The sequence below is a fragment of the Bos indicus genome, chromosome 6, assembly GCF_029378745.1.
Source record: "Bos indicus isolate NIAB-ARS_2022 breed Sahiwal x Tharparkar chromosome 6, NIAB-ARS_B.indTharparkar_mat_pri_1.0, whole genome shotgun sequence".
In the NCBI taxonomy this organism is placed as follows: Eukaryota; Metazoa; Chordata; class Mammalia; order Artiodactyla; family Bovidae; genus Bos; species Bos indicus.
In genome coordinates, this window is record NC_091765.1 from 24,466,788 (window position 1) to 24,484,837 (window position 18,050).

Here is an 18,050-nt window from a genome sequence, read left to right on the forward strand (position 1 = left end):
AAAAGCTATGTTTTTCCAGTAGTCATGTATGGATATGAGTTGGACCATAAAGAAAGCTGAGTGCTAAAGAATTGATGCTTTTGAACTGTGGTATTGGAGAAGACCCTTGAGAGTCCCTTGGACAGCAAGGAGATCAAACCAGTCAATCCTAAAGGAAATCAATCCTGAATATTCATTGGAAGGAAAACTCTAATACTTTGGCCACCTGATGGAAAGAGCCAACTCATTGGAAAAGACTCTGATGCTGGGGAAAATTGAAGGCAGGAGGAAAAGGGGGTGACAGAGATGAGATGGTTGGATGGCATCACTGACTCAGTGAACATGAGTTTGAGCAAATCCAGGAGATAATGAAGGACAGGGAAGCCTGGCATGCTGCAGTCCATGGGGTTGCAAAGAGTTGTTGGAAATGACTTACCAACTTAACAACAACAACAAGCCTAAGCAACAAGCAAGTAAGTTAGTAGTCAGAATATTGCTGTTCAGGATAATCCTACTTTTTAATCTCACATCACTCAATAAAATCAAATGGAGGACAGATTCAACCTTGTGCTTCTCTTTCTGGATGCAAAGGATTTACCAGCCTCAAGTGGATTTTACAGAATTAAAGACAACTTCTTCTTATAGAAATAAACTAGGGGTGAGAAGTACCTCATATAAATGTCATTTTCCTCTCTCTTAATTTTCCTCATTGTCTTTGGAAACTTAAATTTCTTTCTGTCATTCATTTAGCCCTATTTCAATGGAACACAAAACTTCTCTAAAAACATTTGCTATAAGTTAATAAAGGAAAAGCAATGTGCAGTGATTTAGAAGCAACATTGGAAACTTTCTTGCTATCTGCTTTTCTGTAAGAAAGTTCCGGAGAATCATCCGGTTTTGTATCTTCTTCCATTCATCTCCTAGTTTTTGTGTTCTGTTCTGTTTTTAATATACATTTGTAGATGAATAGGACTTCTCTGATGGCTCACATGGTAAAGAATCTCCCTGCAATGCAGGAGATCTGGGTTCAATTCCTGGGTCACGAAGATCCCCTGGAGAAGGGAATGGCTACCCACTCCAGTATTCTTGCCTGGAGAATTCCATGGATAAGGGAGCCTGGCAGGCCACAGTCCATGGGGTCACATGGAATGGACATGACTAAGCAACTAACACTGTAGATAAATAGCAGAAATGTATGTATGCAAGAGTTCTCTCCTCCATTATAGAAAAAATTACTAAAAAGGTCAAATATGGATGAACCACAAAAGTAAAAAACAGTAGATATAAACATTAATATATAACATTAAAAAGTCTTTAATCATATTTGGAGCTTTGCATGTGTACTTACATGCTAATATGATTCCAGCAGAAAAACAAAAAAATTAATTTTTATGAGCCAGTCCTACTTCTGAAATCATAAGAGTAAGTAATTGGTTTTTGATAATGTTTTAAAGGTAAAATAAAGTATTCAGAACGCGTATATGATGCCTGCATGGATGCCTTTGACTGCCTGCCCCTGGCTGCCCTGATGAACCAGCAGTTCCTGTGTGTACACGGCGGTTTGTCTCCAGAGATAAACACTTTAGATGATATCAGAAAAGTAAGTTCTGTTATTTTCCAGGTCTATCCATTTTTTACTCCTTCGGTAATAAATGCATAACATCAATTTCCCTGCCTTTAACAATAACTTTTTGAATTAAAATGATCTAAAGTAGTCATGGGAGAAGGCAATAGCACCCCACTCCAGTACTCTTGCCTGGAAAATCCCATGGACGGAGGAGCCTGGTAGGCTGCAGTCCATGGGGTTGCTGAGGGTCGGACATGGCTGAGCGACTTCACTTTCACTTTTAACTTTCATGCCTTGGAGAAGGAAATGGCAACCCACTCCAGTGTTCTTGCCTGGAGAGTCCCAGGGACGACGGAGCCTGGTGGGCTGCCGTCTATGGGGTCGCACAGAGTCGGACACGACTGAAGTGACTTAGCAGTAGCAGCAAAATAGTCGTGAATGTCTTCTTTGTATTCATTTTTTATCTAGAAAGAAGGATATATTTATACTTTAAAACCTCAGGGTTCATTTTGCCATGTGAAATGACATTAGAAATGTAAAATATTTGATCGCAAAAAAGATATATGCCTTTTCATTTCCTTTTGACTTGTTTCAAACAACCCATTGTATATTCATGACATATTACAGTTAAAAGACATTGTTTTTGTCTTGGGGAAATATCACAACAGGACTTTTAAAATGTGTCCATATTATTATTCTTTAAAAAATCTACTTTTACAGCTTAAACTTTTAATGTAACAATCTAACAAAGGCAATGATGCTATTCTATTGATTGTATTGAGTGGCGAGGTGAAAAGCAGTTCATTTTTTGCAACAAATATTTTTCTACTTAATTTAACACTAGCTATTAGTGTTGTTTTAGCCAGCAGGAAAGATGAGTTAGGTTGGTGTGGAAATAACCTCTTTCATGAGAAAATGTAGCATAGGATATTTTTATTTAGTGGAAGAGACATCTTTTATTTCTTTGATTATGCTCAGTATCCTTTTAAAATGTCATTGCTTTTTAAAGGAAAATGATATTTAGGTAAGTAAAACATTTGAATTCTACCTGAATGCTCTATCATTAAAGTTCAGGTCTTCAAATGTAAAAAATAAGATTGTATTTACTTTCCTGTTAGAAAGGAAGTGCATGGGTTTTATTTTTAAGATGAAATGAAAGTACATTAAATAAGCCTGCTCTGTGTGCTCGTGCCCTTTTTTATAAGATGCCATTACACATCTGCTTCTAGTCTTTTGTAACACACAAAGGATTGGTATTTGCTTTACATTTAAAGTTCTGTGGAGACAGGACACTGAAATGTAGTCACTGAGTTCAAGTATAGTGCAGTTCACTTTATGCATGAATGAAACCAGTTTATTCTGCAATCTGATGGACTCCTGAAATCAGTAACTACACTTCTTATCACAAATTATGTAGATTTTTAAAATATCCTTTGCCTACCCTAGGACTTTGTTTCTAGCATGTTTCAGATATTCTGTTCAATTCTCTTGTATCATTATGCTTTAGACTTTGATGTAGAGTGATTTTTGGTTTGCATTTTCCATATGTCAGTTAGCATTTCTACCACACTTATTTAATTAATTTCATAGTTGTTTAACTGTAGATGATATTAATTTTAGAATGCATTTTATAACTTTTCCAGAGTAAATTCTGTACTCTGGTTGCTTTACCAAAGCTCTAGCTGGGAATCCACTTTTGTCAGAAAGTGTCTCCTCCTTTATGGCTCTAGCCCTAATAATAAGTTCTTGTTTCTTAGAAAGAAATTCTGTATTTTTATGGACAAGCATTATTTTTCTTGTATGAATTGTTCAAAAACATAAATTACTTAAGTCTCTTAAGCAAGTCTAAGTTTGCAATGAATATTTTATGGATAGCAAAATGGTTGAAATATAGAGGGTCTTGTCTTATTGAAGGTTTTCATTGTGTGTTGAAAATGTGAAATATTACTTTGTACTTTTTAGATATTAGTAAAAAAAAAAAAAAAAAGCTATGTAGCAAGACTATTATTTACATTACCTTGTATGTCTCAGAAAAAGAATTTCATGGGCTGTCAGACTTACATATTCACCTGTCCCATGGGTTGTTGGTTTTTTTTTTTAATATTACAGTATTGAATATGCAGAATTTTGGTTCTTAATGAGTTTTCATAGCTGTGTTATGCTTTTCTTCAAGAGACTGTGTAGTATCTGCTAACTTCACCCCAAATCCTTTCATTGCAGTTAAATCAGGATAAACTATGGGAAAGTGACAATATTATAAAATTGTTGGTGAAATGTCATTTCTGGTTATTATAGTGCTCATAGCTTCTAAATGCACCATTTTAAATTGAAATATGGCTTTGCTAAACATATGTAGCTAGAAAATTGGAAAATTGATTTCGTATGAGGACTTCAGGTAAGCTAGGAAAATTAGGACTGTGAACTGAAAAATGACCTGCTAAATTGGGGTTTATTTTACTGCTTATTGTTAGGATTTGTATGTAAGGTAACTAATCAGCTTGGTTTTAATTAGAAACCTAACCCCTAATGAGTGAATACCCAAAATGTCATACAGCAAGTACTTACTCTCAAAATGAAAGCTATCTGTTCTCAAAATTATATTGTTAAATATAAACACCATAAGTTGTTCCCTATCCTGATTTCTAAATCACATTTCAATGGGAGGCAGTAACAAAAATTTCCCCAAAAATCAAGTAAAATAAAAGCTTCTCAAGAAATGAAACACAGGTAGAATATCAGTTGGTAATAACTAAAACACTTGGCTAGATTTAAAAAAAAAACTAAGAAGGAGAGAAAGACAAAGAGGAAATCAGGAGAAAGGAAAAACAGAGTGGGAATTAAAGAAGTGAGAGAGAGGTATAAGGTGAAATGAAGGCAGATAATAAATGAGCATCAGGAAGAAGAAGGAAGGAAAATGGAAGAGGTGAGGAGTAGACGAATGGGGAGGAAAGACCTCAGAACAGGAGAGAGGTTGGGGAGTTCACTCTGTACAGTGACTGGGAAGCAAAGATGGTTTTTGTGAAATGCTGGTTTCTTCCAAGTTCCAACTTTCCAAAGATTAGTATTTTGCTCTCTGTCTTCTATTTTTCTTAGTTAGACCGATTCAAAGAACCACCTGCTTATGGACCTATGTGTGATATCCTGTGGTCAGACCCGCTGGAAGATTTTGGAAACGAGAAGACTCAGGAACATTTCACTCACAACACAGTCAGGGGGTGTTCATACTTCTACAGGTGAGGTCAGAGAGCTCCACCTCCTGGAGCATGTGGCGTTCGGAACTGTTGTCATTGATCAGTCCATGTATTTGATTTATTTGTTATGTGTGTAACTTTCCTAGGAAACAAATATAAATGAAGGTTCTCTTTGAAAGCCTGGTTCAAATAGATTCTTAGCCCCTGGAAAATAGAAATATAAATAAATTGATAGATAAATAAATGGATGTGTCGATATAGATGTATAGATACGCTATCTGTGAAGAATAGAAAAGGCATAAAAGAGACCAGTAGTTTCGTGATGTCCAGGCAGCTGAAGAAGATAGTAGGGTTTAGCAGAAAGTTGGTTCTGTTTCAAGAACCATAGGGAAAAAAATCCAGTGCCAGCCTTGATTTTTTTTTTTTTCATTCAATTATGTAATCACTTAAAAATGTTTTTACCAGTTTTCATATCTTAAATCAGAAAAACAGTTTTAAATTGGTTAACTAAATTATTTTCAAGTTATTCTTAAATTTTCCTAAGTTCATCAGACTTCCTGAATAATTAATTAAAATTAGTAGCAACCCAGTATATAAGTACCACCGTAAATTTATTTTTAGCACTTGACAAGCCAAATTGACAAAATTTTTATAGTAATGTTTCTGTTTGCAAATGTATGGCGATTTCCCCATACCCTTAATACTTCAGAGCACTTCAGAAAGAAGTCAACAGCTCGGTTGGGATTTTTGCATGTCCTCGTGATCTTCCTGATATCTTATTTTCCCTCAGTTTTAGCCTACTGCATTTTATTACCGCAGTTTCACTCGGTTCCCTTATCAGATGTACAGTTTGATGTGAAAGTGGCCAGAATGACAATGCAAAAGAGATTATGGAGAAGTTGAGAATTTAAGCTCTAGAATACAGTATGGGTTTTGTTTTTTGTTTTTTTCTCTTAACTGAAAAATCATACCCGGTAGTCATTGAAGTTTACACTCAGTTCCTGCCCTGGCAGCTAAGCTAATGATCAGACTGGAAGAACTCTGTGAACTGCATCCAACTCCATATCTTTCATCTCTTGAGTAAGCAGATATCATCCTCCTGCATAACACTGATCAGAGTTTATTCTGGAATATTTTGTTCCATACGTTGTTTCCCTGATGGGGCAAAAAAGTTTCCTTTTGCTTATCTGTTGATGTGATTGAGAAATTGAAGTTTGTGAACAGAAAGTCTTGTTCACTGTAAGCCATCATTCAAAGAATAGTCTTTGTTTTAAATATTAAAAGGTTTGTTCCAAGCCTCTTTATCAGAAAGTTTGCAGTTCATTTCCAAGTTTTGGAAACTTTGGCTAAAATAAAGGCATGGTATAGTATTTCCGAAAAGCCTGAAGATTTCTTTTCAGTAATTAGTTAATTGGGGAGTAATCTTTTATTAAAGACTTCTAACTTTTAGGGAAAAGTTGTTTTGTTGAAATACAACTGTATTTGCCAAGTGTTCAATTTTTCAGATCTAGTGTTAAATCCTTAATTATACCAAGAGTGTTTAAATTACCTACTTGATACCACTGAGTTGCACTTCAATAATACAATATCAAACAAATTATAAACCTCTTGATTTTGATATTAACACATATAGTATTAATCGTTCTTTAATTCACAGTATAACATTCTTCTGTTAGCTGAGTTAGCTGTTCAAATATGTCATCTTCTAAATAAAGTCCTGTACTGAACTTGTATAAAGTTATGATATTTTTGTTTTGTGGCTGTAGACTTAGATGTGTTTACATCAGAGATAAAGTCCATCAACTAGATAATTAGAGGATTATGTGCTTTCACACCTTTGTTCTCAACAAAATGATTGTTAAACTCATCTCATTAGAGGTTCTTAAGAGATAATGATCTTTAGCCATGACTAATGCTGACTGTCAAAATCCACAGCCTGTGTCCTCTGACTAATGGTAAAGCAGTGTGAATTATGTCTTATCTGAAGAAGAGAAAAATGGCTCACGCATTCCTCTAGACCTTTTGGATTCTTTTTTCTTTCGTGCCATCTTGAAGGTGTCAAGGCATCTTCTATGGCCATGGTTTATAAAGCCGGTCTAGAGCAGGTACAAAGGAACAAGAAAACTGGTAGAAGAACAGGAAAAACAGGTAGAGTTATTGGCAGTTACTTTCATCCACAACTCCCAGTTTTATTTCACATGTGTCTGTAGTTTGTGGATTTAATTTGCTCTGCCACTCTGTCCATGATCTAATGTATCGTCTGGGCAGTGGTTTAAATACAATGAAGTTGCATGGACAAATGCATCTAGAAGGATTTGCTGATACTGCTCATGAGTTATAGAAGACAGTGCATGTGACAGAGGAAGGAATCCCTTTTTGCTCCAGTGCTACTATTACCTTTAGAACCTTAGACCAGAGTTTGCACGCTCAATGACTATAACATTGAAGTAACTGAGATGCTTGAATGAGCCATGAGTTAGATTGTAAAGATTTGTGAAGATCATGACAAATCAGAGGTAAAAATTTCATCTTCATTAGAGCAAATGAAACTGTTGGCCAGACTTGGTGCTTTGGGTTGTTGGCCTTGGGTGTGTCCTGTGAGCTTTGTGTTCTAGATTTAGCTTGCTCCAGGAGTAAGTTTAACTAACCACTCTCACATTCCTCTAAGCACTGAGATTTGAAAACATCTTGAGGGTCACTTAAAATGTGTTTTTGAAGCTGCAAATGGCAGCTCACTCCAGTCACTGTTGGTTTCTCAATCGCAGATCAGCAGCCTTTCTTCTGTTCCCAAGCTGCCCCACTGCTCTTTTGCAGTTGGCATTCTTGTCGGCCCTTTCCACCTTGAAATCCTGCGGTTCCTCCTTTTTCACAGATCCTGCTTGCCCTCCAACTTATCAGGCAGATCCGTCTGTTCCACTGCATCTTTCTTTGTCTTCCTCCTGTTCTTGACAGTTTTTTCTTCGCACTTTACCCAAGAACCTCATCTGTGTCCGTAGCTTCACTGTAAACTATGAACTCTGGTTAGATTACCAGATCTGTGCCTGGTCCATTTATCTCTTTATCTTTCCTGAGCAAGCATTCTCTGTTTCTAGTTTTCTGCTGGAATTTTTCATCTTAGATGTTCCTTTGTCAACCTTCTCTTGAACTCACCTTGCTTGAAGAGGTTTATTATTTACCTTTCCACTGGGGATTTCTCCTGTTTTTTCTGTTTCTATTAACGGTTTATTTTCCCAGTTATACAGAATAGCAAATATTTTTTCTTTTTCTTTTTGCATTGAAATCACCACTAGCCAGTCATCATATTTTAATGGCCCTCTCTTTAAAATATAACCAGCATCTAGACCATCCTGCCTTCCCTCTTTCCCACTCTGAGTTCAAGACCATTTTTAGTCTGTTGAAATCATACCTGCTTTCACAGCATCCTTCCCCTCCCCTCACCTCAATTCAACTATTCCAGATTCACGAGTATTCTTTGGAGAATTCATTCACTCATTCAATTATTTAACACATATTAGCCGAACACGTACTATATATGCCTTCTGTGAGGTTTTATAGATGCTCGAAGTCCCTGCCTTTGAGGGAATGACAGTCTGGTGTCAGAGACCGAAAAATAAACTGACAAATAAATTGCAAGGTGAGTAGTTTTGCAATAAATGTGGAAGTTATCTCTCTCTCTTTCACACACACACACAGCCCCAAACAAGGATGGATGGTGTTTAAGAGACTCCTCATGGTGGAAATATTGTTAGTCCTGAGCTTTAAAGGATGAGTAGAATATATCCAACCAGAATCAGTGGTGAAGGCTCCTGCAGGCAGGAAAAGTGGTAAAAAATATGAGGAAAATAATGCTCTGGGAATTCTTGAAAGATGACTACCCAAATGGTCTCACTGGACCTCCAGTCCCAAATTATAGGTAGCTGCTGTGGTATACACTAAAGCTGGACCCTCATAACTAAGCTATTCTACTCCTGTTTTTTTATCAACTAGAAACGCTTACACATGTGTGCCAAAAGACATAGAGCAGCAGTATTCAATAGCCAAGTAATGGAAACAGCCCAAATGTCTATTTAGTAGAATGAATCATAAATTATAGAATATTTATACAGCTAAATACAGCAAATGAGAATGAGTTAACCAAAACTGCACAGAACAACATGGATGAGTGTCACAAGTATTATGATGAGCTGAAGAAACAGATACTAAAAGGGGGTATACTTGGTGATTTCATTGAAATAGGAATTCAGCATTAGAGAAAGCAGATCTATAACATTAAAAACCAGGATGGTAGTTACCCTTAGTGAGGAGGTAATGGTGACTTAAAGAAGATGTGAAAAGTTGCTGGGGTTCAGGTAATGTTCTTTGTCTCAATACGAGTGCTAGTTACAAAGGTGTCCAGTTGTAATTGTCCGATTTGTGCAGTTTTGTGTATCAAGTTGTCATCTTCTCATTTGTGCAGTTTTCTGTTAAAATGTTGTACTTCAATAAAAGTTTGCCTTAAATAAAATTCGCTCACTGCTCCTGAGGCACCTGGCAGCTAGGAGCAAGTAAGGGCTAATTAAGCTCTGGTGAAGTTCTGGCAGGAAGAGTTGGAACCCTACCAGACATGATCCTTAGTGGGCAAAATGAAATTAATTAGAGCACCCTTGGGCAGAGAGAAAACACAGCACGTCCTAGGAAACAATAGTCTTGGCGTCATTAGGCAGCACCAGGACATCCCGGGGCTAGTAATCCATTGGCAGGTCCCAAGGAGCCGAGAGGGAGCTGGGCAGGGGAGTGAGCCCTCCGTCCTACTGGGCTGAGAGCTACTGAGGCACCAAGGAGGTGAATGGAGGCTTTCTCTTGGTCCACTGGCGAGGGATTGCCAATGAGGGAGAAGCCAATGAGGGAGAGAAACCCTTTGCATCTCTCACTTATGTAACCGCCCATGTTGAGGCTACTACAACAATTACGTATGAGCATCAGTAAGCTGAAAAATTGCTGCTGAGCATTTAGGATATGAAGACAAATAAAAGTGTCTGTCTCTTAAGGCAGTCATTCACTGTTACTGGAGAGCAGATGTAGAAACATAAATTACACTACAGCATGACAAGTGATATATTAGATTCATATGTTATGGGAACATGGTGGATGCAGCAATTTTGTACACCTCAGGGTGAGGTAGGTTTGAAGGGAAGGTTTCCCAAGTGATAATTTAGCTCAGGCTTGGCAGAAAAGTGGTCCTTCATGAAGAAACAAACAAACAAGCACAGGGAAAGGATATGCAAAGGCACAGAAGGATAAAATGGCCATTTTAATAATGCTTGCTGGGTGTTAGCATGGTTAAAGCATCTGAAATCTACAAGATTTATTTCAGGGTCTAAAATATATTTTAACATAACCAGAAACAAAAATAAGAGCATCAGCAGAATGAGTCTAGTCTAATCAGAGCTATTTGCTCTGGTGCCAAAACAGTTTTTTCTATCATTTCTCGTGATTTTGTCTTTTCTGCTTCACCTTTGCTCATGCTCAGTCTCCTTCCTATTCCTCTTTTTTGTGCATGTGTGTGGAATTCTAGCACCTTACCTGTCTACTAATCCCCATAAGTCATTGCCCCTGAGATCTAACACAAGTCACAACTACTAAATGGAACAACTACTGCTGGAATCTGGAGTTGCTGCCTCACCATTCATTCTGTGTTGTATTTTTCCCACCACACCATGGTGGTGGGGAGACAAGTAGGAGACATTGCTGAATGTCTACTGCTATGGGCCAGGCTCTGGGCCAGAACATCTACATATATTGCTACCTCATTTAATCTTCATCTCAGTTCTATGAAATAAATAACACTCTCTGCCATTCCCTAGCTCAGTCCTTTCTGTCAAGCTCCCAGGCAGGAACCCAAATACATATAGGGCAGTATTTGAGAAAATGGGGGTTTATATTTTAAATTCCACTCTCATGTTATATTTATACTTCTGTTCACTTTATGGTTAGATATAGACTTGATAATATTGATTTTGTCTACGATACTATGATAATAGTCTCACTATTCTATGGAGATTTCTACCTTGTTTTCTACTCAGAGAAGACACAGTTTCTAGTGCTTAAGGAATACTCATATTCCAATAGAAAAAAAAATAAGCATCAAAGAATACAATAACTTCTTCCCCCAAATATAGCTACACACTGTGGTAAATGAATAGCTGAAAGCATCCCTGGCCTTTACCAACCCTTGAAGCAAGTGTTGTTACCAGACCTGCTCAGGACACAGAGTTAGATGAAACCTTTCCAGCAAAATCACTCTTGCAGATAAGTTGTTCCTGAAAATGTGCCCCTGTGGAGGCACATGGTGGGGGTCTGAGATCCAGCCCACCTTCTGCTCAGAAGGCTCATCCATGGCCCCTTTTTGGACTGATCAGCCTGGAGGAAGAGACTCTTTCTTCTTGGTGAGCTCAGAAGTATCACCTTAGTAGTGAAAAGAGAAAGAAAGACAAGAAAAAAGATCTAGTACAAGAGAAAGATTTTTTTAAAAAGATTTCTTGAGACCCACATGCTTTGTTTCTTTCTTTATAATGTCTCTATGAAACTTTACTGTTTTATCTTTAATGAAGCTTTTTACTTTATGTTTTTATTTTCCTACCTAGTGCATTATATCTTCAGAATAGAAACCATTCCTTGTACTTACCGTGCCACCCTCCTTGTGTCTCATAACAAATGGGAAAAAAAATTACCAATAAGTCTTTGATAAATTATTCATGAATTAATGATTTTCCAACCCTCTCTGTGTTGTTAAATGTGTTCTGAACTGTGCTTTTCCTACCACTCTACATATATGTTTTTAAATGCTTTTCAGCTAAATACTTTGTGGTTTATTCTCATGTATATTTCCATAAAAATATGGTAGAAGGTTTTTATCTCTAATTAAAGAAATTATTATTTAGAAAAATGTTTGTAATTCTTAGGAAGTTCAAGTATGAGATTATACATGCTTTTACATTTTGAAATATCTTCTTCAAAATGAGTTTGTTCCAAGTAATAATGCAAGTGTTCCTCACTTAAAGCTATTAACCTAGCAAATTACTGCTATGTTAATTTTATCTTCTTCAGATTTTCATTAAAAATGACATATATTTCCATGGGAGGAAACTTAGATTAAACATGTAAGGTTTAGCATGAGGAAAATATATTAAAATGATATTTTCATAAGACTAGGTAAGTTCTTCCAAAAGGAAAAATTAGATAAAAAAGAGCAGCCAAGCCATGTGCCCAAAGGAAATAAGTAACAAACCTAGACAGACAACCTTTGTCTTACAGTGGTACAAGGCAATAAAGTGTCTTCTAAAGAACCATTGTGAGGGCATGTGAAATGTAAGTACACTGCTTAAAGAGACAGGGAAGGAGCATTTACTGAGTGCCCTTGGCTGGGCATTTTATAGCTTAATATGTAACAAGCAAATGTACTGTATTTTGAAGACCAACCAGTGTCTCGGAAATTTAGGTTTCTTTTGTTGACGCACTGGTCTGGAAAGGTGGTATACTCACCTTCTCCCAAAGTAGAACTGTCTTTGAAGACACATGTTGGTCAACGCATAATCTAGGTACCCTGTGGCCATATTTCCATGTAGTCATTTGGGGAACCATCTCCTCTAGTTAGTAGGTCATGCTAATGTTCATCAATTAGATGGTTTATTCATTTATTGGAATGACCTGGAACACTGGGAAGTGAAGGCGTCATGGATGTCTCCTCTTTATCTCTCCCTTAGTGAATTGCTAGAATATTGTAGAACACACATATATGCACACTCAGACACATGCATACAAATATGTGTGCACAGGCGCAAAGACTGTTTTTGATTTGAGGTCTAAAAACAGAATCCTGTTTATCATTAGTATCCCTACAATGGTATGCCATTGGTATTTTTTTCCTATTCATCAGAGAATTCTTAGAAAATCTGTAGCGTAGAAGCTATTTTCATCTTTTTTTTTATAATTGGGAATTGTTTAGTGTATGTTGTGTTTCAGTCGCTCAGTCGTGTCCATTTGAGACCCCATAGACAGCAGCACACCCTGGCTTCCCTGTCCTTCACCATGTCCCAGAGCTTGCTCAAGTTCATAACCGTGGAGTCAGTGATGCCATCCAGCCATCTCGTCCTCTGTCTTCTGAGAAAGGTTCTAGTAGTTTAGATTCTAGTGAGTATCTATAATTGTTTATATTTAAACAAGCATCAGTTTGCTATCTCTTGATTTGAATTATCTAAAATGTATTTCTTTTTATGATATACATTTTCTCATTAAAAATTCTTGGAGCAGAGATAAAGTGATGGCAAAAGATTTTCCATGTTTAATTTATAATTTCAATCTCATTTTTAATTACATTTCCATCTTTGGTTTTGAGACTTTCTTAATAGACAAAATCATCTTTATTGTATATTTGATATTTTTAATGAGTCACAATCAAGAATAAGCCTCAAGGTAAAATTCTGTTGGTCATATTTAAAGTACACATTTTTAAATCTTGTGAATTTCATACTGTTGTTTAGATTTTGAATGACATATTCAGTTGACTTACCCATAAAGATGTTGACAATTTGACTTCTCAGAAGGCTTACTCTCTGCCATTCCCTAGCTCAGTCATTTCTATCAAGCTCCCAAGCAGGCACCCAAATACATATAGGGCAGTATTTGAGAAAATGGGGGTTTATATTTTAAATTCCACTCTCATGTTGTATTTATACTTCTGTTCACTCTATAGTTAGATATAGACTTGATAATGTTGATTTTGTCTATGAGTGGATACTTTTTCCAATTTATACACCTCCAGCTCTTCAGAAGTATGGACTTCCCTGGCTGTCCAAGTGGTTAGGACTCCATGCCTCAGCTGCTGGGGGCCCGGGTTTGATCGTTGGTCTGGTAACTAAGATCCTGCAAGCCTCCTGGAACAACCTAAATAAACAAATAAGTAAATAGAAATACATCTATAGGCAGATGTAAACTACTATATACAGAATGGATAAGCAGCAAGGTCTCAGTGTATGGCTTAGGATACTATATTTAATATACTGTTATACACCATAATGGAAAAGAAAATAAAAAAGTGTATATATATATAATTGAATCACTTTGCTGTACAGCAGAAATTAACACATCAACTGTACTTCAATTAAAAAAAAAAAAAAAAAAGAAAGTTCGGCTATAGGTATTTTTTCTGCCACAGGGAAACACCTGTCCTTAGAACCAAGAAGTTTGTCTCATAAATGTTACATGTTTGATTACACTTGATCAGATCACATAGGTCTGGATGTTATAGGAAATATGCTCTTGATGATTTTTTAACAGATGCTTCTCTTTTCTTTCTCTCTCTCTGGCAGTTACCCGGCTGTATGTGAATTCTTGCAGCACAATAACTTGTTATCTATCCTCCGAGCTCATGAAGCCCAAGATGCAGGGTGAGCAGTCTTGTGGGTTTATGAAAACCATGCATTGTTTTGTCATTCCTTCATGTGTTTGGCTGTGGAGGTTCCCTTTGCCAAACTCTCCCCCTGAAGGATTAGATCTAAAAATTGCCTTCCGGTGTCATAGATATGGTGGGATCCAGAGGAATAAGTGGTTGTGGATGTGCTGTAAAGTCTGCTTTTAAGTGCTCTGCTAGCTGTTTAGAAGCCCCTGGTGGCTCAGACAGAAAAGAGTCTGCCTGCAGTGTGGGAGACCTGGGTTTGATCCCTGTGTTAGGAAGATCCTCTAGAGAAGGAAATGGCAACCCACTCCAGGATTCTTGCCTGGAGAATCCCATGGACAGGGGAGTCGCAACACAACTGAGAGACTTCACTTTCACTTTATGAACAGGTAGAATTTTCAACTGGCTGTTTTAAGCACAGTGAGGCAGGCCACCTCTTCCTATTTCTTTCAGTTCCTGCTCTTACCTTTGTCCTGTAAGTGAGTAAATTACTAGCTACTTTTCAGTCTCCATCAGCCACGTTGGTCTGAATTACACATTAGTATTTAACAGAGATTGCATTGTTGTGCTCTTGTTTAAAGAATATCATTCCTGATCCCTGTAAAGTTTTAAAGGGCAAAAACAGAGACTTCAAATGATGGGGAAACTCCTATATTCTAACTCGCAAATACATAACATGATTTTGCAATGACTGGTAAATTTTTAAAATGTAAACAGATTATAAGGACATAGAAATTTAAAAAATAACAGATATGCAGTCTGATGCTACATTAAATCTACATTTGGGATATAGGCATGGAGGAAATAAGCATAATTAACTTTTTAGGATTTGAAGTCCAATACCCTTCCCAATAAGCTCCACTGAAAGGCCCTGTTTTGCTTTAAATGCTTAAATTCATTCCTTCATATTCTAAATTTTCTGAAAAGGAGGAACATTTATTTTTATAACCTGTGTACTGAAATCAGAAATGTAGATGCCAGCATTCTGAAGTAAACCCAAACCTATGAAGGTTCTGAATCAAGGCAGATCCTAAATTTTTTTCAAAATTAGCTTTTCTCAAGCATCAATCAACAAGTATGAAATGATTCAATATTGTACACTCAGTGCTCTTGTAGCTGATATTTACAGTAATAATGCAAAAAAGCAAAATGGATGTCTGGGGAGGCCTTACAAATAGCTGTGAAAAGAAGAGAAGCGAAAAGCAAAGGAGAAAAGGAAAGATATAAATATCTGAATGCAGAGTTCCAAAGAATAGCAAGAAGAGATAAGAAAGCCTTCTTCAGCGATCAGTGCAAAGAAATAGAGGAAAACAACAGAATGGGAAAGACTAGGGATCTCTTCAAGAAAATCAGAGATACCAAAGGAACATTTCATGCAAAGATGAGCTCAATAAAGGACAGAAATGGTATGGACCTAACAGAAGCAGAAGATATTAAGAAGAGGTGACAAGAATACACAGAAGAACTGTACAAAAAAGATCTTCACGACCCAGATAATCACGATGGTGTGATCTCTGACCTAGAGCCAGACATCCTGGAATGTGAAGTCAAGTGGGCCTTAGAAAGCATCACTATGAACAAAGCTAGTGGAGGTGATGGAATTCCAGTTGAGCTATTCCAAATCCTGAAAGATGATGCTATGAAAGTGCTGCACTCAATATGCCAGCAAATTTGGAAAACTCAGCAGTGGCCGCAGGACTGGAAAAGGTCAGTTTTCATTCCAGTCCCAAAGAAAGGCAATGCCAAAGAATGCTCAAACTACTGCACAATTGCACTCATCTCACACGCTAGTAAAGTAATGCTCAAAATTCTCCAAGCCAGGCTTCAGCAATATGTGAGCCGTGAACTTCCTGATGTTCAAGCTGGTTTTAGAAAAGGCAGAGGAACCAGAGATCAAATTGCCAACATCCACTGGATCATCGGAAAAGCAAGAGAGTTCCAGAAAAGCATCTATTTCTGCTTTATTGACTATACCAAGGCCTTTGACTGTGTGGATCACAATAAACTGTGGAAAATTCTGAAGGAGATGGGAATCCCAGACCACCTGATCTGCCTCTTGAGAAATTTATATGCAGGTCAGGAAGCAACAGTTAGAACTGGACATGGAACAACAGACTGGTTCCAAATAGGAAAAGGAGTTCGTCAAGGCTGAATATTGTCACCCTGTTTATTTAACTTATATGCAGAGTACATCATGAGAAACGCTGGACTGGAAGAAACACAAACTGGAATCAAGATTGCCAGGAGAAATATCAATCACCTTAGATATGCAGATGACACCACCCTTATGGCAGAAAGTGAAGAGGAACTCAAAAACCTCTTGATGAAAGTGAAAGCGGAGAGTGAAAAAGTTGGCTTAAAGCTCAACATTCAGAAAACAAAGATCATGGCATCCGGTCCCACCACTTCATGGGAAATAGATGGGGAAACAGTGGAAACAGTGTCAGACTTTATTTTTGGGGGCTCCAAAATCACTGCAGATGGTGACTGCAGCCATGAAATTAAAAGACGCTTACTCCTTGGAAGGAAAGTTATGACCAACCTAGATAGCATATTCAAAAGCAGAGACATTACTTTGCCAACTAAGGTTCGTCTACTCAAGGCTATGGTTTTTCCTGTGGTCATGTATGGATGTGAGAGTTGGACTGTGAAGAAGGCTGAGCACCGAAGAATTGATGCTTTTGAACTGTGGTGTTGGAGAAGACTCTTGAGAGGCCCTTGGACTGCAAGGAGATCCAACCAGTCCATTCTGAAGGAGATCAGCCCTAGGATTTCTTTGGAAGGAATGATGCTAAAGCTGAAACTCCAGTACTTTGGCCACCTCATGCAAACATTGGAAAAGACTCTGATACTGGGAGGGATTGGGGGCAGGAGGAGAAGGGGACGACAGAGGATGAGATGGCTGGATGGCATCATTGACTCGATGGACGTGAGTCTGAGTGAACTCTGGGAGTTGGCGATGGACAGGGAGGCCTGGCGTGCTGCGATTCATGGGGTCGCAAAGAGTCGGGCACGACTGAGCGACTGATCTGATCTGATCTGATACCCAGCCAATCAAGTCCTCAAATAATCTTTTTCACTTTGGGGGCAATGGTGTCACCATTGTTTTTTGGCTGACTGTCCCAACTGAACATGTTCATAGCATGTTTATCTTAATCCCACAATAGACCTGAAATCCATCTGCTTATTTGAAAATAGGTTAAGTGCATCAGTTAAAATCAACAAATATATATGTTTAAAATGAGCAGTTGATTGATTCATTAGGAAAAATTGAGGTTACATCATCCAGATTCTTTGTTTTTATTTATTGTTAATTAAGCACAGTCAGCCACACTTTATAAAGTCAGGACACTAGGGTTAAGAGTGCCACCATCCTTTACATTCTGATTTTCTGCCAACAAAGCTCAGTTCCATAAGCAGAATAAATACTTTGAGGCCATTCCGGAAGATTTTTAAGAGGGTATTGTCTCCTGGGAAAAGTAGTATCAAAATATTTGTAAAATTAGAAATTTTAAGGGGATTATTTATCTATCCAAAGGTACTGTTTGAGGCCCATTTAGAACTCAGCTAAATTAGGCATGATTAGGCTGCCAGAAATTACTGACACAAAATAACCAAAGAATGATAAAATTTTGTTTTGCACTTTAGTAATTTTTCTAAATTGATATTCCTAAAATCTGTCAGATAGAAGTCATGGGATACCTTATCACCTTGATGGAAAAGAACCAAATCTCCTGTATTTTTTGATTATTTGAGGACTAGAGTCTTATTTTTGTCTCAGTGGGAGAAAAACAACTGGATTGTTGATTTATTTCCAAAGATCTTGAAGATGTTTCATTACTGATTGATTAAATGTTTATATGCTGAGATTATAATCTTT

General features: G+C 37.4%; 1 protein-coding gene across 2 annotated transcripts in view; it reads left to right on the forward strand.

The window, feature by feature from the left end:
* The window catches only part of PPP3CA (protein phosphatase 3 catalytic subunit alpha), a 325,334-nt gene that overhangs the window by 256,807 nt on the left and 50,477 nt on the right, over positions 1 to 18,050 (forward strand). For both annotated transcript variants that reach the window (XM_019962387.2, XM_019962388.2), the window contains exons 5-7: positions 1,434 to 1,579; positions 4,640 to 4,779; positions 14,085 to 14,162. In XM_019962387.2, the coding sequence (XP_019817946.1) occupies positions 1,434 to 1,579; positions 4,640 to 4,779; positions 14,085 to 14,162 (364 nt within the window). The remainder of the gene's footprint in view (positions 1 to 1,433; positions 1,580 to 4,639; positions 4,780 to 14,084; positions 14,163 to 18,050) is intronic.